This window comes from Erinaceus europaeus, chromosome 9, assembly GCF_950295315.1.
Source record: "Erinaceus europaeus chromosome 9, mEriEur2.1, whole genome shotgun sequence".
Classification (NCBI taxonomy): Eukaryota; Metazoa; Chordata; class Mammalia; order Eulipotyphla; family Erinaceidae; genus Erinaceus; species Erinaceus europaeus.
In genome coordinates this window covers 119,953,701-119,976,063 of record NC_080170.1, presented here as the reverse complement: position 1 = coordinate 119,976,063, position 22,363 = coordinate 119,953,701, and the positions used below count along the sequence as shown (strand labels likewise).

Sequence of the window (22,363 nt, the reverse complement as noted above, 5' to 3'; positions counted from 1 at the left end):
TCTCCTGGGGATATATCCTAAGGAACTCAACACATCCATCCAAAAAGATCTGTGTACACATATGTTCTTGGCAGCACAATTTGTAATAGCCAAAACCTGGAAGCCACCCAGGTGTCCAACAACAGATGAGTGGCTGAGCATGCTGTGGTCTATGTACACAATGGAATACTACTCAGCTGTAAAAAATGGTGACTTCACCGTTTTCAGCCGATCTTGGATGGACCTCGAAAAATTCATGTTAAGTGAAATAAGTCAGAAACGGAAGGATGAATATGGGATGATCTAACTCTCAGGCAGAAGTTGAAAAACAAGATCAGAAAAGAAAACACAAGTAGAACCTGAACTGAAATTGCACCAAAGTAAAAGACTATGGGGTAGGTGGGTGGGGAGAATACAGATCCAAGAAGGATTCAGAGGACCTAGTGGGGTTTGTATTGTTATATGGAAAACTGGGAAATGTTATGCATGTGCAAACTATTGTATTTACTGTTGAATGTAAAACATTAATTCCCCAATAAAGAAATTAAAATATACTTATATATTTTAAATTATTTATTTTCCCTTTTTGTTGCTTGGTCCTTGCACTTCATGCCACCTCAATTAAAATATCTTAATTAACTAATTAATACTGAATAGAGAGACAGAGAGAAATTGAGAAGGAAAAGAGGGAGATAGATACATAGAAGAATGAGAGAGACACCTGCAACGCTGTTTCACTGCTCATGAAGCTTCTCCCCTGAAGGTGGGGGCAAGGGACTTGAACCCAGGTCCTTGTGCATTGTAATATGTGTGCTCTACCAGATGCACCATTGCCCCACCCTCCAAACTATGTCTTTTCTTTTTTATATATTTTTTAAATTTTATTTTTTTTAAGTTTATTCATTCTTTTTGTTGCCCTTGTTGCAAACTATGTCTTTTCTATGAAGTCTGTAAAACATTCCTAGCTCTGAGATCCAGAAGACAGTTTTTTAAAAATAATTATTTATTGATTGATTTTTTGATTATTAATATTTTAAAAAATATTTATTTATTCCCTTTTGTTGCCCTTGTTGTTTTATTGTTGTAGTTATTATTGTTGTCGTCATTGTTGGATAGGACAGAGAGAAATGGAGAGAGGAGAGGAAGACAGAGAGGGGGAGAGAAAGACATCTGCAGACCTGCTTCACTACCTGTGAAGCGACTCCCCTGCAGATGGGGAGCCAGGGGCTCCAAGCGGGATCCTTACTCCTGTCCTTGCGCTTTGCGCCACGTGCGCTTAACGTGCTGCGCTACCATCCAACTCCCATAATTTTTTTTTGATTGATTTAATAATGATCAACAAAACCACAGGATAAGAGGGGTACAACTCCACACAATTCCCACCACCAGAGTTCTATATCCCATCTCCTCCATTGGAAGCTTTTCTGTTTTTTATCCCTCCGGGAGCACGGACCCAGGGTCATTATGGGGTGCAGAAGGTGGAAGGTCTGGCTTCTGTAATTGCTTCTTCGCTGGACATGGGTGTTAGCAGGTGGATCTATACTCCCAGTCTGCCTCTCTCTTTCCCTAGTAGGACGGGACTCTGGGGAGGTGGGGCTCCAGGACATATTGGTGAGGTCGTCGGTCCAGTGATGTCAGGTTGGCGTCATGATAGCCAGGAAACAGTTTTGGGCCTTGTTTCATGTCTCCTTATCGGATGACCCTGCAATAAAACCTTTCCTTCCTTCAAAAGCCAGTAGCTAGCGACTGACTTGGGTGCGGGTAGAGCGCGAGCCCTATCTCGCCTATAGGCCCAGCCACTGACAGCTGAGGCTCAGAGCTACGGAGAACAAGGCTCATTTGCTACGATTTATGACTTAGGCTGCGATTTATGTTTTGAAGAGAGCAGTCCAAATCAGTTCAACTCAAGTTGTAAGGTCACATGGATAGAGGGCAAAAAGCTTGCCTTTCAAGGGCTTCCAAGAAATTTAAAGTCGGCGGGGCCAGGCAATGGCACACGTGGTTAAGTGCATATATCACCATGCACAAGAACCCAGGTTTCTGCGGGGGTGGGGGTGGGGAGGACACTTCAAGATTGGTGAAGCAGGTCTGCAGATGTCTCTCGCTCTCCCTCTCTCTCCCCCCCTTCCCTCTCGATTTCTCTCTATCCTATCAAATAAATAGGATAAAACGAACAACACCCGAAGTCTTCTTTTAAAATATCATTATCATTTTCTTTTTAATATTACCATTTTTCATTTTTATTTATTGCCACCAAGGTTATTGCTAGGGTTTGGTGCCTGCACGACAAATCCACCACTCTTTTTTATTTTTTAATATTTTTAAAAAAATTATCTTTGCCTATTTGTCAGAAATCGAGAGGGAAGGGGGAAGTGGGGGGGGGAGAGACAGAGAGACACCTCCAACACTGCTTCACCACTCGCAAAGCTTTCCCTCTGCAGGTGGGAACCAGGGACTTGAACCTGGGTCCTTGCACACTATAACATGTCCGCTCCACCAGGTGCGCCACCACCTGGCTCCAATCCACCACTCTTGACTGCCCCCCTTTTTTCTTTTTCTTTCATGGGACAGAGAGAAATTGAAAGGGGAGGGGGTGATAGAAAGGAAGAGAGAAAGAAGCACCTTCCGACCTGCTTCACTGCTTGTGAAGAGTCTGCCCTGCTGATGGGGAGTGGGGGGAGAGGCTAGAGCCCCCTTTTCCCTTTTCTTTCATGCTTTTCCCCCCTTCTTCGTAGATAGGACAGAAACTTAGTTGAGTAGGGAGGGGGAAAAAGAGAGGGAGCATAACACGCTCATGGTAACAGGTGTACTCAGCCAGATGCACCCCACCCGGCCCTCTAAAACCAGTCTTCTAAAGGAGTGCCCCTGAGGATGTACACCAAATACCCATAATACCCCTGGCCAGACCTCTGCCCCCACCCCAGGACATCCTGGAGGGCACTGCACAAGGCAGATAGCTGGCAAACTGCTGGCTAATTGCGGTGCTCATTTGCTCTCTCTCCCATCCAAGTACTAACCAGACCCTACTTAGCATCTGAGATTAGCCAAGATCGGGCGTATTCCGGGCGGTATGGCTGTAAGACCTAATTTGCTTTTTCTGAGTTCGTGGGTTTGGGGACCCGTGGGCTGTCAGCTGTCCCCTTCTTAGAGTGACTTTTTTGAATTTCTCCTCCGATGTTAGGCCTTAGTTCCCCAAATCTAGAGGCTGAGAAAGAGGGGGGACTCCTGACTGCTGCGACATTCACTGGGGCTCTTTGGGACACAGGAGTCTCCCGGTGGGTGGCTGAGTGGGTGGGTGGGCTCTTGGGCATGTGTGTAAGTCTTGTGCCTTCCTGCTAAGCTGTCTCTCTCTCTGCGTAGACAATCACTCAGATATAATAGCTGAGATGATCCTGCCCAGTTGAGAGTCACTGAGGGCCAGGAATACAGGTGCTACTTAGCTGATGGCTTCTGCCACAGGTCTCTGGAGGTGTGAGCCAGGACCGGGGCCTCTTTGCAAGGTGGAACCAGGGCTGAATCCACTTCCGATCAACGTGGGTGCTGGCAGAATCCAGTCCCACCAGGACTGTGCAGCTGAGGACCTCAGTTCCGGGCTGGCTGTATGTGGGAGGGAGGCTCCTTCCCTCTTGGGCTTCTCCACCATGCAGGCTGCTCTCTGGAAGCTTCAAAGTCTGCTGGGAAATCACCACCAAGGTGAGTCATAACCCATCACCTGGCACTTAGAGGCCCCACGCACATTTGAAGGGGAGGGGCCTACTCAAAATCTTGAGAGTCAGGAGGTCCTCTAGATGCACAAAGACCTGGGTGCCAGGAGCCATTTCTCTGCTTTATAGATGATAAGCTTTGAGACAACGGAACCCCTCAAGACAAGTGTTAATTCCCCCCATGGGCAGGCCATTTCCCCTTAGGTAAACCATTTATCAGTAATCAAGTGAGTCAACACAAGTGAGTCAACACACAGTTTGGTTCCCGCCATTTGTTGCAAGGAACATTCCGCTTTGAAGTTTGCTCCCCCTTCCCCCTCCTCCAGCATTCCCTCTCCTTCCCCTAAGCCTTATAATGCCTGTATTCACAATAAAAATTTACAGCTTGATCAGAAACTTGTCTTGCTGTCGTTCTCTCGTGTCGCATGTTCCTTCATTTCAGGTCTCATTGGGTTCCTAGCCCCTGTTCACCGCCCTGCTGGTCGGGGCACCTGGGCTCAAGGCACCAGCCCTCGCTTGCAGGGGAGAAGCTTCACGTGTGGCGAAGCAGGTCTGCAGGTGTCTCTCTCTGCCTCTCTATCTCTCCCCTTCCTTCTCAGTTTCTTTCTGCCCTATCAAATAAAAATAAGTCAATCAATAAAAATGTAAATAAAAATGCAGAAGTTCATGCATGACAACTCAATAAATGGCAGCTTTTGTTTTTTTATGGACATAGCTATTCCCTTCAATAAGTAGTTCTAACATTTGCTCATAGACTATTAACAGAACATAAATGTTCCATCTAGTGAAAGAAACTTGTATAATTCTATATATAAATGAATAGGAATGGTAATTACTCCCATACTAGTCTTCAGAATAGATAATTAATATGGATTTTTTTTTACTTTGTTTTGCGTACTTGAGACTTAAACTGGAATCAGGACACATCTTGATATTTCCCATTTCACAAATGCCCCTTAATTTTCCCTTACTTTGCATCTTTTTTTTTTTTTTTTTTTTTGTATGTGTGTGTTTTAAACAAGACTTCACTTATGACCTTAGAAATCCAGGAAATTCTCTTTACCTCTGGCCATCAGAATTTGGGTGCTTGAAATTTATACTTTCTCCTTTTCATGTTCTTTTTTAAGAATATATTTTATTTGTTTATTTTAATGAGAAAACAGAAAGAAGCAGAAGTGTTATGACCACAGCACTATTCAGCTCTGATTTATGGAGGTGTTAGAGATTGAAGCTGGGACTTAAAAGGGCTTTTGCATAACCTTTATGTTGTATCCCCAGTCCTTCATACTCTTTTTAAAAATGTATTTATGTCATGAGAGAGAATGGAAGGAGAGAGGCCAGGGCAACACTCTGGTATATATAGTATCAGGGATTGAATTGGGACCTCATGCTTGCAAGTCCAAAGTTTTACCACTGTATTACCTTTTCATATTCTAAATTAGATTTTTTAAAAACTTATTTAGAAAATTTGAGGGGGCCGGGCAATAGTGCAGCAGGTTAAGCACACAAGGTGTAAAGCACAATAACCAGCATAGGGATCCTGGTTCGAGCCCTTGGCTCCCCACCTGCAGGGGGGTTGCTACACAGGTGGTGAAGCAGGTCTGCAGATGTCTCTCTCCCCCTCTCTGTCTTCCCCTTCTTCCTTAGTTTCTCCCTGTCTTGTCCAACAGCAACAATAACAACAGCAACAAGGGCAACAAAAATGGGGCAAACAAATGGCTTCCAGGAGCAGTGGATTTATAGTGCAGGCACTTCTTCTAGCGTTTGCCCTTCTTCCATAGCCAGTCAACAGCGTCAGGTTGAGCCTGATGTCAAGTTTCGAGACCTCCTTTGAATCTGGAGAGGTGGCAGTCGTTGACTATGTGGGTCATAGTCTGTCTGTAGCCGCAGGGGAAGTTCGGGTCGTCTCTGGCTCCCCAGCGATGGAACATAGCAGCACACCGGCCCAATCATAACGTGCTAGGTCAAAGCCGGGTTGACGCTTGTGCCTGCTTGTGCAGGCACTGAGCCCCAGCAACAAGCCTGGAGGCAAAAAAAAAAAAAAATTGAGAGTTGTCTCTTGTGAAAACCCATACAAAAAATTCTTAACCACTCAACTACTATAGATACTTTTTAAAACCAAAGGAATGTTAAAGAGAAATTGACAAACTGAGTGTTCTTAAAAGTTGCATCTAGCTTTTATATTGATATTACCCTCTCCTGATCCACTGGAAAACAATAATAAACAAGCAAGCAAAAGTCCCTGGTGTCCTAGAAAGTGGTATAGCAGTAAAACCCAGGACTTATATGCATTGGGTCCCAAATTATGTTTTCCATAATACATATGCCAGAGTGACACTCTGTCTCAGCCCAGGAGAAAACATTTCCCATCTGAATTCATTATTTCTGGTCTGAGAACCACTGGAGTTTAACTTAAAGTGTGGTTATGGGGGATACAAATTGGATTCTAGGGAGTCAAGCAGTGGCATAGCGGGTTAAGCGCACGTGGCGCAAAGCACAAGGACTGGCACAAGGAGCCCCCAGCTTCCTACCTGCAGTAGAGTCGCTTCACAAGCGGTGAAGCAGGTCTGTAGGTGTCTATCTGTCTCTCTCTCTCTCTCTCTGTCTTCCCCTCCTCTCTCCATTTATCTCTATCCTAAAAAAAATTTTAAAAAAAAGAAGAAGGTCATGTATGCAGGCAGTACTGAATAGGAATTGGCAGTTTCGGCTGTTTGGAGCAGAGGTACAGGGAAGCCGCCCAAGGAGGGGAGTTACAGCTGCCCTGTGCTTCCTGTCATTGTGAAGGGTTCCTCCAGCAGGAAGACTGTTAGGATTTCTCCTGCTGGGAGATGTCAGCACCAGAGGATTAACCTTCTCTGTATGTCCTAATCATAAGCCAAAGGCAATAAACACAGACTCAGAAAGAGTCAGCCAGTAACCAGGTTGCTGTTTAGTGAAGAGTCTGAATGGAGAGAGACAAAAGAGTTACTGGGGGGCCTGGTCCCAGGAGCATGGAGCAGCCAGGAGTGAGAATCTGGCCTCCATTCGTTCAGGAAGCAGATGGCACTGAGTCTCCACTGTGTGAGACAGGGTCTTTTTGTTTTTCTGTTTGTTTTGCTTTGTTTTTAAAGATTTTATATGTATATTTGCCGCCAGGGTTATTGGTGGGGCTTGGTGCCTGCACCATGAATCCAGCTACTCTCAGTGACCTTTACCCGATTTTCTCTTCTCTTCTCTTCTCTTCTCTTCTCTTCTCTTCTCTTCTCTTCTCTTCTCTTCTCTTCTCTTCTCTTCTCTTCTCTTCTTTTCTCTTCTTTTCTTTTTGCCTCCAGGGCTATCACCTCCTTTTCTTTTTACTTGATAGGCCTGAGAGAAATTGAGAAGGGAGGGGGGAAAGAGAGAGGGAGAGAAAGACAGACATCTGCAGACCTGCTCCTACATAGGAGAGACCCACACGCTCTTAGACGCCATCTTGAAATCGCTGAGTGAACACAGAGGACATTGGGAAGAAGAGGGTCAAAAGGAATGAGAGAGTTTTCAGAGGAAGGTACAGAAAAACAAGGACCTGCAGATTTAATTTCTGTTGCACTGCAGAGCAGAAGCCATTAGCTGTTTCCCTGGTACCATGAGGGACACACCCTTAAGGGAAAGGTGCCAAAGGTCATCGTCATTCTGCTGTGAGCACGGCGCCTGTGAAATGGACCTTTAGCCAGAGATAGATTCTGAGGAGCAGAGTTTCGCTTTCTCTGCCCCAATCATATTCTATAGTTTTTTTCAAAACATGTCTGCCCCATAATCTGGAACATTAATGTGTAAGTTTTCAGCAGGCTCTGGACATAAAGATGGTTTCCTACGTGTGGTCTAATGCAAGACCTTGGTGTGCTTAGTGGTTTTTATTTTATTTTATTTTACTTTCCAGAGCACTGCTCAACTCTGGTTTATGGTGGTGCAGGGGACTGAACCTGGGACTTTGGAGCTTCAGGCATGAGAGTCCCTTTGCAAAACCATTATGTTATCTACCCTCTGTGTTTAGTGTCTTTCTTCCTTAGTGTTTCAAATTTTTAATTTTGAAATAATAAAAAGTGTAAGAATGGCCCACTGGGTAGGGTGTGTGAATTGCCAGGGGCACAGCCGAGGTTTGAACCCCAGCGCCACACGGGAAGTTCAGGTGCTGTGACTTCTCTCCCTAGCGTTCTTTCTCCCCCCCTTTCTTTCTTTCTTCATATTTATTTATTTATTTATTTATTTATCTATCATTTATTCCCTTTGATTGCCCTTGTTGTTTAATTGTTGTCATCATTGTTGGATAGGACAGAGAGAAATGGAGAGAGGAGGGGAAGACAGAGGGGGAGAGAAAGACAGACACCTGCAGACCTGCTTCATTATTTGTGAAGTGATTCCTCTGCAGGTGGGTCAGGGGCTCGAACCGGGATCCTTAAGCCGGTATTTGTGTTTTGTGCCATGTGTGCTTAACCTGCTGCGCTAGCGCCCAACTCTCTTTTTTCCCCCCTTTTGTTGCCCTTGTTGTGTTATTGTTGTTATGGTTATTATTGTTATTATTGATGTCATTGCTGTTGGATAGAACTGAGAGAAATGGAGAGAGGAGGGGAAGACAGAGAAGGGGAGAGAAAGATAGACACCTGCAGACCTATTTGTGAAGTGACCCCCTGCAAGTGGGGAGCCTGGGGCTTGAACCAGGATCCTTACCGGTCTTTGCGCTTAGTGCCACATATGCTTAACCTGCTGCACTACTGCCCGGCTCCCTTCTCCTGAGTTTTCTATCTTAGGAAGAACATCACCCAAGAACAATAAAGACACACACACAGAGGCCCTGGTGTGGAAAAAGGAATCACAAATGAATAGAGGGGCAGTGTAAGTGCCACACAAGGAACTCCTTCCTCCCCTTTGGGCGGTGTTGTGCTTGCTGCCTGGTGCTTCTGAGAAAGCAGGGTGGACTCCTGGCCAGGCTGCAGGTGGTCCTTGTGGTCTACACAGCAGGACTTGGAGTAGGCAGGGGCCAGTCATGCACCTTTCTAGAAGGGACGTCACACAAAGTGACCAAGGGCTGAGTCTGACGTCAAGTACCTTCTCCAGCTCATTTCCAGTCCTCCGTCTCTTCATTCTGGCTCCCCCCATAAGCAGCTTCTGAAGAGAGCTGAGCGAGCCCTGTGCTGAGAACTGGGAGGCAGAGGAACGCGGGCCAATAGGCCCTTAGGTCCTCCTAGAGGGCTCACAGAGCTGTGGCTCTTCACCTTGACTGTGCTCTGAAATAACCTGGGGGAGTTTGTAACAAACGGGGATGGAAGCAGGGCCAGGCTGGTGGCTCACTGGCTAGACTGTGGGGGCGGGGGGAGGGGGGCTTCTTGAACAGTGCAGCAGTGCTGCAGGTGCCCGTCTCTCTCTCTACCTTTCTTTTTCTTTATCTCTAGGGTTATCGCTGGGGCTCGGTGCCTGCGCCATGAATCCACTGCTCCTGGAGGCCATTTTTTTCCCCCTTTTGTTTATCGGTGTTGTTGTTACTATTATTGTTGTCGTTGTTGTTGGATAGGACAGAGAGAAATGGAGAGGGTAGGGAAGACAGAGGGGGGAGAGAAAGACAAGACACCGGCAGACCTGCTTCACCGCCTGTGAAGCGACTCCCCTGCAGGTGGGGAGCCGGGGGCTCGAACCGGGATTCTTACTCCAGTCCTCGCACTGCAACTCCACACCATTTCCACCACCAGAGTTGTGAAGCCCCAGTCCCTCCTTTGGAAGCTACAGCAGTTCTCCCAAGGTTGCAGATAGGAGTTAACTATTATTTCTACAACTCTCTGTCTGTATCTGTCTATATTTGCCCCCTTTAAGTTCCATCTTCTCTTCCTTTCCAAGTCACATAAACCTATTACTGCATCCAAATGTCCCTCCCCTTTTCCGGTTCTTTCTATGGATCCTGATGGATTTAGAGTTCAGAGCCCTCTGGTCATCTTCTTCCTATCATTTCTCCCCCACTGGGAGTATGAATCAAAATTATTTTGGAGGGCCCAAACTCTCAACTGTCAACCACCCTGATTAAGAATATCAACAGAGAAGGCTCCTTCCCGTACACCGGGTAGTAAGACATAGACCAACTCTGCCTCTGCCTACAAAGAGGAGCACACACAGTGGGCTCGTGCCTAGTAGTGAGCATCAGTTTCCTCTCTGCCAACTTGCCCACACTTCTACCTCGCTCCTGACAGCTGGCTCTTTACTGTCTGTCTGTCAACCTCCTTTGTTGACTATTTCTTGTCTTGTCTATTTGAATAAACTTTAGAAAACATTTGTTTATTTATTGGACAGAGAGAAGCTGAGATGGAAGTAGGGAGACAGAGAGGGAGAGAGACAAGGGATTACCTGCAGACCTGCTTCACCACTCAGGTGGGGACCGGGGGCATGAACCCTGTCTTTGCACATGGTAATAGGTGCACCGTCACAGCCGGCCCCTTCATTTAACAAGCTGCAACCTTTTCTATAGCTTTGTGTGCTGCCTGCTGGCTTATTCTGACAGCACTGAGAGAACTCCATGGATGGTGGAGCAGTGCTGAGGTGGCACCTCTGCCCACTCCCCTCCCCTACTCTCCCTTCCTAGCTCCCCTCCCCTCCCTCCCTTCCCCTCCCCTTCTCTCCTCTCACTTGTAAAAACTACACAAGAGAAAAAAAAACGGGTGAAGGAGGGGAGCTCGGCATACCTGGTTGAGTGCACATGTTACCATGTGTAATGACCCAGGTTCAAGCCCCCGGTCTCCACCTGCAGGGGGGAATTTTCACCAGTGAAGAAACAGGTCTGTAGGTGGCTGTTTCTCTCTCTCTCTCTCTCTGTCTCCCTCTCCCCTCTCAAGTTCTTTCCATTCTATATAATAAAAAAAAAAAAAAGAGGAAGAGAGAGAACTTGAGCAGAGGTGAACTTGCCTGAGACCTTGGGTTTGTTTCCTGCCCTAGATAAAAAAAATAAGTCTCAATTCTGCCAGAATGAATGGCTATTTGCAAGCTCCCCAGGGACAATGAAGAACTTGAACCACAGCTGTGCAGAGGAAAGGGAGTGCCCTGAGCCTCACCCCGGGAGGACACATAGTAGGTGCTCCAGGAGGAAGTCAAGTCACTCCTTCCCCACAAGGCCTGGTGGCCAGCTGGGGAGAGCCAGTGAAGGGGAGGGGGAGTTGGCTGGGATGAGATCTCCCCTCTGGGCACCTGCCAAAACAGCCAGACATGGTTCCTGCCGTCCTGCCCTGCTTTAACGGTGACCCATGGGACAGATGGCCTGACGAGCCCCTCCTGGTCTCAGATGCTTGGGACTGGCTCCCAGATGGGGTTTTCTGCTCCTGTTTCACTTCCTAGCTGTGCAGTCCCCAGCCCCAGCTGCCTTTCATCCACATCCTCCTCAGGACAGCCAGGCGCCAGAGACCGCTGGCAGGGTCCCAGGTGCTAGCTACCCTGGGCAGCAGTAGCTGGGCACAGGTCAGCACCCCCCCCCACACACACACACATCTGGCTGCCTGGAATTCCAATGACAAGGTCACAAAGGTGCCAAGGCAAGGCGTCGCCCGCAAGAGTAATCAACAAGCTGGTTGGTGAACGAGGAGGGATGTCAAGCACGTGTACCTTGCGCACAGTGCTTCTGGGCAGGAGAGGGTGCTGGCGGCCTGAGCTGACACCCGAAGCTGCACAGAGAGAGGCATCCACTGACGGACTGATTTTCAATGTTCTCTTGGTGAAATCAGGGCCTCTTATATCGATCTCACAACTCTGGGCACTTCTTCATTTAGAGAGGGAGAGACAGAGAGACAGAGAAAGGGAAGACACGTCTGATGCTATAGCAACTGCCAAACTCAGATTTGTGTAGCTTGACAGGTCCTGATCTCCACTGATTTAAGATTTATGGGGGGTCGGGCGGTGGCGCAGCGGGTTAAGCGCAATGTGGCGCAAAGCGCAAGGACCTGCGTAAGGATCCTGGTTCAAGCCCTGGCTCCCCACCTGCAGGGGAGTCGCTTCACAGGCGGTGAAGCAGGTCTGCAGGTGTCTGTCTTTCTCTCCCCCTCTCTGTCTTCCCCTCCTCTCTCCATTTCTCTCATATCATTTCTTTCATATCATCAACAACAACAATAACTACTACAACAATAAAAAACAAGGGAAACAAAAGGGAAAATAAATAGTAATTAAAAAATTAAAAAAAGATTTATTTATTAACACCATGGAGAGGGAGGGAGAGAGAGAGAAAGAATGCCAGAGCATCATTCTGACACATGCAATACTGGAGGATCGAACTGGGAACCTCGTGTGTTTAAGTCCAATGGTCTAGTCGCTGCACCACTTCCTGGATCAGCCTTGTTTATGAATTATTATTATTCCTTGTAAATTTTCACCAGGTTGATTCCTGGGGCTCAGTGCCTCCCTGTATGAATCCGCTGCTGCTCGGCTCTCCCTTCTTTCCTCCTTTCTTTCCTTTTTCCTTTCATTTATTTTTTATTTTTGCCATTAGGGTTACCACTGGGGCTTGATGCCAGCACTACTAATCCTCCATTCCTGGTGGCCATTATTCTCCCTGCCTTTTCCCCCCTAATTTTTATTAGGACAGAGAGAAATTTAGAGAAGATGGAGTGATAGAGAGGGAGAGAAAGACATACCTGCAGACCTGCGACCCCTGTAGGTGGGGAGCGGGGACTTGAACCCAGGTCCTTGTGTCTGGTAATGTGTGTGCTTAACTGGGTGTGCCACTGACTGGATCCCTCCTTTTTTCTTTTCTTTTCTTTTCTTTTCTTTTCTTTTCTTTTCTTTTCTTTTCTTTTCTTTTCTTTTCTTTTCTTTTCGCCTCCAGGGCTACTGCTGGGACTCAGTGCCTGCACCATGAATCCACTGCTCCTGGAGGCTATTTTACCCCCCCCCCCGCTTTTGTTGCCCTTGTTGTGTTCCCTCCTTTTTTCTTTTGATAGAGGCAGAGAGATATATAGACACCTGCAACACTGCTTCACCACTTGTGAAGCTTCCTCCTACAGGTGGAGAGTGGGGCTTCAGCCCCAGCCTCACACATAGTAACGTGAGTTTAATCAGGTATGACCCGCCTGCCCAGCCCCTACCCACATTTATTTACTTTAAATGCAATGCAGGAGAATGAGTCCAGGGTACAAACCTGCTGCTCAGCTTGCTTGGTCCAATTCTATTATAGTTTATTTCTTTTAGATATAAACCTCACCCCTGGCCCCTCCTTCCCCCTTCCCTTCCTTCTTTGCCCAGGGTCTCACACTTGTACAACTCTACCATTCCTGTCTGACCTTTTCAGATTGAAGCGGTCTCCTATGACGTGCTGGGGCTTGAATCTGGGCCACATGCAATGGTGAGGCAGATGCTTCGCTAAGATGAAATTAATTAATTTGTGTATTTTTTATTTTATTAATTTATTGGACAGAGACAGAGAGGAATTGAGAGGGCAGGGGAAGATAGAAAGGAAGAAAGAGAGATACCTGCAGCCCTGCTTCATCAGTCGGGAAGCATCCCCCCTGCAAGTGGGGACCAGGGACTTGAACTCAGGTCCTTGTGCATGGAAATAGGTGTGCTCAGCTGTAACATGTGGCCCCAGTTCGTGTCTTTATTAGTCTCTGAAGCACCATGGGAACTGTAAAACACTTTATCTTTGATTGTTCTTTTTTTTTTCCCCATACTTTCTTTTTAGAAATACAAAGTGTAGAATTGTATCAAGCAGTCACTATTTGCTTAGATTCACTCATACAATCACCAGTTTCTCCCCCCCGCCCCACACCAGGGTTATTACTGAGGCTGGATGCTGGCAATAGAAACATACCGCTCCAGGTAGCTATTTCTTCTTTCTTTCTATTTTATTTGATGGGACAGAGAGAAATTGAGAGGGAAGGGGGGATAGAGACAGAGAGAAAGATCAGACACCTTCAGACCTGCTGTTTGAGTGCTTATAAAGTGTCGCCCTTGCAGATAGGGAGCTGGGGGCTTGAACCCGGGTCCTTGTGCTTGGTTATATATGCGGCAGTCTCTCTTTTCTGTTTCTTCCTACATATCATAACTTCTGTTTGGAAGCGGTTTCCTTTTGCTTGAAGTAAATTCTTCAGATTTTGAGCTAATAAAAGATCTTTTGATGTCAGATATTTGTGACCATTGTTTCAGAGTTTATTTCATCCCCTTTCCTGTTATTTTTTTCAGGGTGTTCTAAACTGACCCAAAAATTTTTTTTCTGTTTTTGTTTTGTTTTGTTTTTTGGTGGGGTCCTGAGGGCGGAGCCTACTCACTCGCCTAGCAGCCGGGATGTTGAAGAACATCGTGTCTCTGCCCGCTTCCGGAAGGTGGACGTGGATGAGGACGACGAGAACAAGTTTGTGGATGAAAAGGACGGCGGCAGTGGCGATGGACAGGCGGGACCCGACAAGGGCGAGGTGGACTCTTGCCTGCGACAAGGAAACATGACAGCTGCTCTCCAAGCTACTCTGGACCCCCCCCCCCCCCATCAATACCAAGAGTCAGGCAGTAAAGGATCAAGCAGGCAGCATTGTCCTCAAAGTGCTCATCTCCTTTAAAACTAATGATATTGAAAAGGCCGTTCAATCTCTGGACAAGAATGGCAAAGCCCTCCTAATGAAGTATATTTACAAAGGTTTTGAGAGCCCCTCTGACAACAGCAGTGCTGTGTCACTGCAGTGGCGTGAAAAGGCACTTGCTGCAGGAGGAGTTGGGTCCATTGTTCGATTTCTGACTGCAAGGAAAACTGTGTAATCCGGCAGGAACTGGATATCTGCTATGGGGGACGGGGTGGGAGTTGCTGGTACAAAGACCAAAGCAACAAATGCCATGGCTGCCCTTGTGGGCAGCATCTGCTCCTCTCAGCTTTGCCTTCCTGCTTCCTTTCTCTAACTGTAAAGAAAGTGACATATCTGTTTTCATTTGATGATAATTAGGAATGAGGAAATGTTTCAACAGGAGTGCTTCATGTTCTCAGTCCTGTTTCAGTGGTGTGTATACCAGTCTGTATATAGTATTATAATTTACATTCAGGTGTAATTGTGCAGTTTTTAACCCCTACCGGCTGGTGTTTGAGGGGTTTGGCTTTTGTTTTTCTCTGGTTTTGATTTTGGTTAATAATGAGAAATTTGATCAGAATTTGAGGCCGGTTTCCTACCTAATTACTAGCCAGGAAATGATCTTTCTAAAAAATATGTTTGAGAGACTGGCAGCTATTAACAATACAAAACTGGACCATACTGCCCTTATTTAAGCAAACTGTGTTCCTGGAACAAGTGGTGTGGGAAAGCACTGCCAAGCTCAGCTGTTTCTGCTGCCTACAGACTGTGTGAGTTTTAATGCTTCTTCCTCTCCTCAACCAATAATCGTGACCTCTCAATTTCCTGTGGTTCCCTGGGGTCCAGAGCAAGGAATCTTGCTCGATACGTATCTATCTCTAAAATATCAGAGCCTGTTTGGAGGAGCATAGAACTTTTATTCCGGTAACATGACCCTATTTGGGGAAACTCCTCCAAAGCAGAAAGGACATGGAAACTAAGACTTGGTTCAAACTCTGGGCAGCCTCTGAATGAAATCCTACTCACTTTAGAATAAAGTGACTGCCTCAGACATTCTGAGGCATGTATCTGAGTATTAAACATACCCTGGGAAGGTCTTTAGTATTCTTTGGGGGTAATTATAATCCCAGAAGATTGTTTCTGATCCAGACATACACATTGTCAATTTTAGCTCAGTTTTTTTTTTTTTAAAAGAAAATGCCACATAGCCAAAGGTGTTTACCTTCTTGGACAGACCAATGTACAAAATCATTTTATGTACAAAATCATTTTATGTACAAAATCATTTGATTTCAAATAAACATTTAATGTAAAAACAAGCGTTCTTTTAAACTGAATTTTTTTTTTACATCTATTGTACCATTCAAATGTTTTATCATCTTACATGATGTCCTCAAAATCTCTTATCAAGGGTACATATAGAAAAGCACTTTTTTATAAATAGAAACAAAGGGATTTTTTCAGCTTTTATTATAAGATGACATAAAAAGTTTACTCAACAGAAGTAATTTCATTACTATTTGGGGGAGGGATTCACCAACTTTTTGTGCAAACAATGCTAGCCTTCTTTTAAGCATTAAGAGCATAACTGCTTAAGAAATGACATAAGCAATAATTCTACACCTACATCTCCCCTAAAATAATCTATTTTTTTTTACATATGTGCACAGCTTTAGCAAATTAAAGCCCGAGAGAAATGCTCGAGATCCACTATCCAGAGGCATGATCAGAGTTTACTGTAACTCACCACTTAAGAACTTACCAATCAAGGAGTCTGAAATGAAAGCTACAGTTTCCCTCCTTCCTAATTGTTTAAACACAAAAATCAGCAACTAAGAACTTAATACTGAATGACAAATTACATCCACACTATTAGTTAAATAGTCTCACAGTTAAACACATCTTAAAGACCAATCAAATCAGTATTTACATTTTATAAATTTCTGAAGACACCATTAGAAAGCTTATACATCCCTTCATTAAACAAAATAGGGAACTGCATCTGATGGTGATGGAATGAAATAAAAAATTAAAAATACCTGTATTTACAGCAGCATTGATCCTTTATAAATAAAGAATATGAAAATGCAATTATCTTTAATGATAATAAAAAATTGAGGTGATGTTACTCAACCACAGTGCTTGGAGTTGGAATAAAATGTGTTGGTGCTTGTTAATGTGCCAGTAGTGAAACCACTTTCTGTTGGAGAAAATCCAACTGCAAATGTGCATAAAACACATATAACACAGGGCAAAGTTGCTCAAAACAATTCAAGTCAGCTTATTTGTATTGGAGATTCTCATCATGAAATACCTCACAAAAGACATCCTTGCAAAGAAAGAAAAAGCGAACATTTCGTCCCTTGAAAATGGCATGTTAAAAACCTCTAAATCATTCTTCCCTTGGTTTATAATCCTAAAAGATGTGGATAGCTGAACCTTACAAATGATTACCTAATTGTGTGTGTGTGTGTGTGTGTCTGTGTGTGTGTGTGTGTGTCTGTGTGTGTGTGTGTTAGGCCTGAGGGGAGATCAACAAAATGTTCAAGCTGGAAAAAAAACAACAAAAAAAAACTGGGTGAGCAATGCACTAAAATTATCCACATGAAAGCAAATGGTCAGTAATCTTAGAAACCAACATGAATTTTCACTGTCAACAATGTGAAAAACAAACATCTTCTTAAACAGGCATAAGATGGAGAAGTGCTATTTTAAAAAAATGTAAAATAAAGTTATATGAAATATCTTATCTTGTAACTTCTCATTCCAAATTGATAAAAATGACCGGTGCTTACTAAAAGGCATTGTTCAGTAGTGGCTCCAAAACTAACCACCTGAATGCTTAACACTAAGAGGGCAATCAGCCCATGTTCCATATTTACATTGGGCACCAGATTCATAATCAGTGACATGTGAAAACTGGTGCAGAAATTCTATAAGCTCTTTGCTGTTTTTGATACCTGCTTTTGTTGTTTTGTAAAGACTATAAAATTCGGAAAATAAAATGTCAGTGTTGAATAAAAAAATTCTGTTTTTGTAAAGGTAGAAACAGAGTGCAAGGGAGGAGGGAGGGAAGGATGGAAGGGTGGAGGGAGGGAGGGAGGGAGGGAGAGAGAACAGCACATGGCCAAGCAGCACATTAACCAAGTGAGCTTTTTCCCAGGCCCTCTGTCTCTGATTTTGAAGTCCTGATGTTTCACTATGATGAGATTTTATTTTCCTTCCTTTCTGCCACCAGGATTATCACTGGGGCTTGGTGCTGCCACTATGAATCCACTGCTCCCTTCTCCCCCCGACCCCACTCCAATTTTTATTAGATAGGACAGAGAGAAATTAAGAGAGGAGGGGGAGATAGATAGACACCCACAGACCTGCTTTACCACCTGCAAAGCAGACTCCCTGCAAGTAGGGACCGGGGGCTCGAACCCAGGTACAAGGTACATGGTAACTTGTGAGCTTTACTGTTTCACCACTGCCTGGCCCCCAGTTCTTCTTCTTATTCAACAGAGCCCTGCTCAGCTCTGGCTTCTGGTGGTGCTGGGCATTGAACCTGGGACTTCAGAGCCAGGTTGTTTTTAGTTTGAAGGAAATGACTCTGGTGGGTGCTGGAGGACTGTGCAGGGTGGAGTGAGACAGTGGGCAGTAGTGCACGTCCAGAAATTAGATTCCTTTCTTCTATTTTCTAAATATTTTAATGAGAGATACAGAGAAAGAACAGACCTCTGGCTTCGAGTCATGCTGGGCATTGAACCTGGAATGATAAGAGCCTCAGGCATGAAAATCTCTTTTCATAGCCCATATGCTGTCTCCCCAGCCTCAGCTCCAACCCATTTGTTGTTGTTTCCAGAGTTATCACTGGGACTCTGCCTGCGCTACGAATCCACTGCTCCTGGAGGCTATTTTCTCCCCCTTTTGTTGCCCTTGTTGTTTATCGTTGTTGTTATCATTATTGTTGTTTTCATTGCTGTCATTGTTGGATAGGACAGAGAAATGGAGAGAAGAGCAGAAGACAGAGAGGGGGAGAGAAAGACAGACACCTGCAGACCTGCTTCACCGTTTGTGAAGCGACTCCCCCTGCAGGTGGGGAGCCGGGGGCTCGAACCAGGATCCTTACGCCAGTTTGTACGCTTTGCTACTGCCCACCCCCCCTTTTTTTTTATGTGAGAGAGACCAGAACACTACTCACCTCTGGTATGTGGTGGTGCTGGAAACTGAACCTGGGACTTCTGGGTCTCGAACATTCAGGTCCTAACACAGTGAGCTTTCTCCCCCACCCTAACAACCTTAAGTAAAAAAGAAATACAGGGCTGGCGAAATGGCTCTTAGATGGCGTGCTGCTTCGCCATGTGTCTGAGCTCAGCCCCCACTGCACTGCAGGGAGCTTCGGTGCTGTGGTCTCTCTCTCTCTTTCTCTACCTCTCTACATCTCTGCCTCTGAAAAAAGAAGAAATGCTTATTATCATCTTAGAAAACAATGCTGTTGTTTTACCCAAAGAACATACGAACACTTATCCAAAGGGACATATGGACTCCCAGAGCTGCATTATTCACAGTGGCCATCAAGTGGAAGCAGCTTAAATGCCCATCAACAGATGCCTGGCTAAAGAAGCTATAGGATACACAGGGGCCAGGTGGCAGCACACCTGGTTGAGAGCGTATGTTACAAAGGTTCTGGGTTCAAGCCTCCGGTCTCTACCTGCAGAGGGAAGCTTCACAAGTGGTGAAGCAGTGCTGCATGTGTCTCTCTCTGTCTCCCCTCCCTCTAAATTTCTGGCTGTCTTTATCAAATAATTAAAAGAACATTAAAAAATCTTTATAAAAATAGTATGTATTCCGGGAGTTGGGCGGTAGTGCAGCGGGTTAAGCGCATGTGGTGTAAAGCACAAGGACTGGCGTAAGGATCCCGGTTCGAGCCCCCGGCTCCCCACCTGCAGGGGAGTCACTTCATAGGCGGTGAAGCGGGTCTGCAGGTGTCTGTCTTTCTCTCCCCCTCTCTGTCTTCCCCTCCTCTCTCCATTTCTCTGTCCTGTCTAACAACGACAACATCAATAACTACAACAATAAGAAACAAGGGCAACAAAAAGGGAAAATAAATAAATATAAAAAAATTAAAAAATATATGTATTCCATAGAGTGGCACCCTGCAATCAGAAAAGATGATATGGTGTCCTTTGGGACAAACTGGATGGAACTGGAAGTGACTCTGCTTAGCATCATAAGTAAAGAGGTGAGAGACAACTACCAGATGGCTGCACTCATATGTGGCATCTCGAGATTGGATACACTTGAACTTGAGAAGAAAAGAAAGTCAGCGGACTTGTAAAAACCATGGTAATTATCTTTGGGAGGTAGAAGGGTAGAGGACACAGAACTTTGGTGGTGGGTGTGATGTGGAATTATATCCTGTAATCCTACAATTGTATAACCAACTATCATCACAAATTAAAAAATAAAAAAAACAAAAAACAATGCTGCTGAATGAATGAATGAATGAATGAATATCAAGACAACACCTGAGAGCCTTAGTGCCCCCCGACCATTCTCCCAAATGCCATAATCAGTCACGTGTACAGATGAAATACAGACCCCATTTTAATAAGAGTTCCTGCACTTTATAAAACACAACAGTAGGAAAAATAAACCCATCGGGAGTCTCTCTGAGGGTCCCAAAGCGGTCTACAGAGCCCACGGCGGTTTCTGCGTGGGAGGGTTCTGAGCTCTGCCTTCCAGTCTGGCAGCCTGTCGAGGCATCTCTGGCCTAATCCTCCCGTCTTCAGCCTTCCTGCTTCTCACCATCCAATGTCTCCTCCCCTATCAGCTGGCAGGGAGGAGGGTGTGGAAATCAAACCCTTGGAGTTATCTTTTTTTTTTTTAGAAAAAATTTTAATATTTATTTATTTTCCCTGTTTTATTGTTGTAGTTATTATTGTTGTTACTGATGTCATTGTTGTTGGATAGGACAGAGAAAAATGGAGAGAGGAGGGGAAGACAGAGAGGGGGAGAGAAAGATAGACACCTGCAGACCTGCTCCACCGCCTGTGAAGCGACTCCCCTGCAGGTGGGGAGCCAGGGGCTTGAAGCGGGATCTCGCTGGTGCTTGTGCTTTGTGCCACATGCGCTTAACCCACTGCGCTACCGCCCGACTCCCCCTTGGAATTATCTTAAAAGACCACCCGGGCCTTCCTAACACGCCAAACTCCCAAGAGGGAACATTTTTTTGCCAAGTGAGTTTTCCCAACCTCTCCACTTGGCCGTTGAGATGTTGCTGAGCATTGAAGGGTTGGAGGCCCGCGCACGGCTCAGGTGGCCTCGGCCTCCCTTCCTGTCCAGTAACTTTCAGAAGCAGGTGTGGGAAGTAGGGGGCTGTGGTGTTCCCCCGAGTCCGCTCCTTCTGGGGCTGCCTGGTGGCCGCTGTCGCCGACACCCTGTTTGCTGGCTGGGCAGAGCTGGGTGACCACACTCAGCTTGTCAAAGACTTCACTCTCCTCAGACAGTGGGAAGAAGAGGAGTGTGTTGTGATGAGGGTGACTCCAAAACTGCGGGAGGACAAAGAGAGCCGTCAGGCAATCGCTGTCTCCTGGTTCTTTTTCCGGCTGTGTATAAAGATTTTAGACACAAGGACCTGGGTTCAAGCCCCCAGTCCCCACCTGCACAGGGAAGTCCTACAAATGGCAAAGCAGTGAGTGCCACACGCGTCTGTCTCCATCCCTTCCCTCTCAATTTCCCTGTCTCAATCCAATAGATGAATAAATATTTTAAAAAGATTAACAACAGGGACCAGGTGGTGGTGCACCTGGTTCAGTGTATATGTATGCATGATGAAGATGGGGGGGTTCAAGCCCCCCATCAGGGTCTCCACCTGCAGGGGGGAAACTTCATGAGTGGTGACGCAGTGCTGCAGGCTGCAGGTGTCTCTCTGTCTCTCCCCGTCACTATCTCTGCCTCCCCCTCTCAATTTCTGTTTTTATCTAAAAGAAGGGAGGAGAGAGGGAGAGAGGAAGAGAGAAAGGGAGAGAGAGAGAGAGTAAGAAGGAGAGAGAAAGAGAGTGGGGCAAATAGTATAATGGGTATGTAAAAAGACTCTCATGCCTGAGGCTCTGAGGTCCAGGTTTAATCCCCCATACTACTATAAGCCAGGGCTGAGCAGTGCTCTGGTAATAATAAAATAATAATAATAAGTGGTCCGGGAGGTGGCACAGTGATAAGGCTTTGGACTCTCAAGTATGAGGTCCCGAGTTTGATCCCTGGCGGCACATGTGTCAGTGATGTCTGGTTCTTCCTCTCTCCTCCTATCTTTCTCATAAATAAATAAAATCTTAAAATAATAATAATAGTGTATATATATATGAAAGACAAAGAGGAAAAAAAGGGTGTCAGTGTCAGGCTGTGGCACTCCCGGTCAAGCGCACATACATTACCATGCACAAGGACCTGGGTTCAAGTCCTTGTTCCCCACCTGGAGGGGGTAAGTTTTCTTCCTCTCTATCTCCCGCTCCCCTCTCAACTCCTCTCTGATCCACCAAATAAAAGAAAAATAAAAATTTTCATTTATTTATTTATTTACTTGATGGGGCAGAGAAAACTCGAGTGTGAAAGGGAAATGGAGAGAGAGACCTGCAGCTGTCTCACCGATCATCAATCCCCCATGACACGCTCTATCTGAACCAGCCAGGCTTCCACAACAGGCCCCTGCCCTGCTCTGAGGGCAAGTGACCAAGGAGACCGTCATCAGCATACTAGCCTCTCAATCTAGCAGACGCCAGATGGAAGCTTGCAGAAGGGAGAGCAGTTTGGGGAGACTGAGTGCTGGGCTCGTGACAACCACCTCGATCAGAGCCAGAACTTGTGAGCAGCTCCTCGTCTCCTTCCTAGTTGTAAAGCTGTGTCACAGCCCTCCTTGAAACAGCACCGGTGACCTGTCACTGTGTACTAAGACCCTCCATACCAGTGGCCCGGGGTGGGGGGTGGGGAGTTGCACAGTGGCTAGAGCATTGGACTCTCAAGAATGAGATTGTGAGTTTGATTCCTGGCCTCTCATGTACCAGAGTCATGCTTATTTTTTTGTTTTCCTCTCTCTTTCCTCTCTTACGTGGCCCCAACCGAGAAGAAAAAAACGCTTCCCAGTGGGGCTTTGTGAATCCAGGTCCAGCC

At 45.7% G+C, this 22,363-nt stretch overlaps 1 protein-coding gene and 1 pseudogene across 3 annotated transcripts in view; one reads left to right on the top strand and one right to left on the bottom strand.

The window, feature by feature from the left end:
* Positions 1-22,363, bottom strand: part of IL10RB (interleukin 10 receptor subunit beta) — an 85,793-nt gene that overhangs the window by 41,709 nt on the left and 21,721 nt on the right. Inside the window, exon 7 of one of the 3 annotated variants that reach the window (XR_009551701.1) lies at positions 20,326-20,748. Coding sequence is in view for 2 of the 3 variants with exons in the window: in XM_007519736.3 (XP_007519798.1) it covers positions 20,512-20,748 (237 nt within the window). In the remaining variant the exon portion in view is untranslated. Of the gene's footprint in view, positions 1-19,780; positions 20,749-22,363 lie in introns of those variants that run through there. The other 2 variants (XM_007519736.3, XM_060198654.1) reach the window with 2 other exon arrangements.
* Positions 12,773-14,596, top strand: LOC103110571 (actin-related protein 2/3 complex subunit 5-like; annotated as a pseudogene).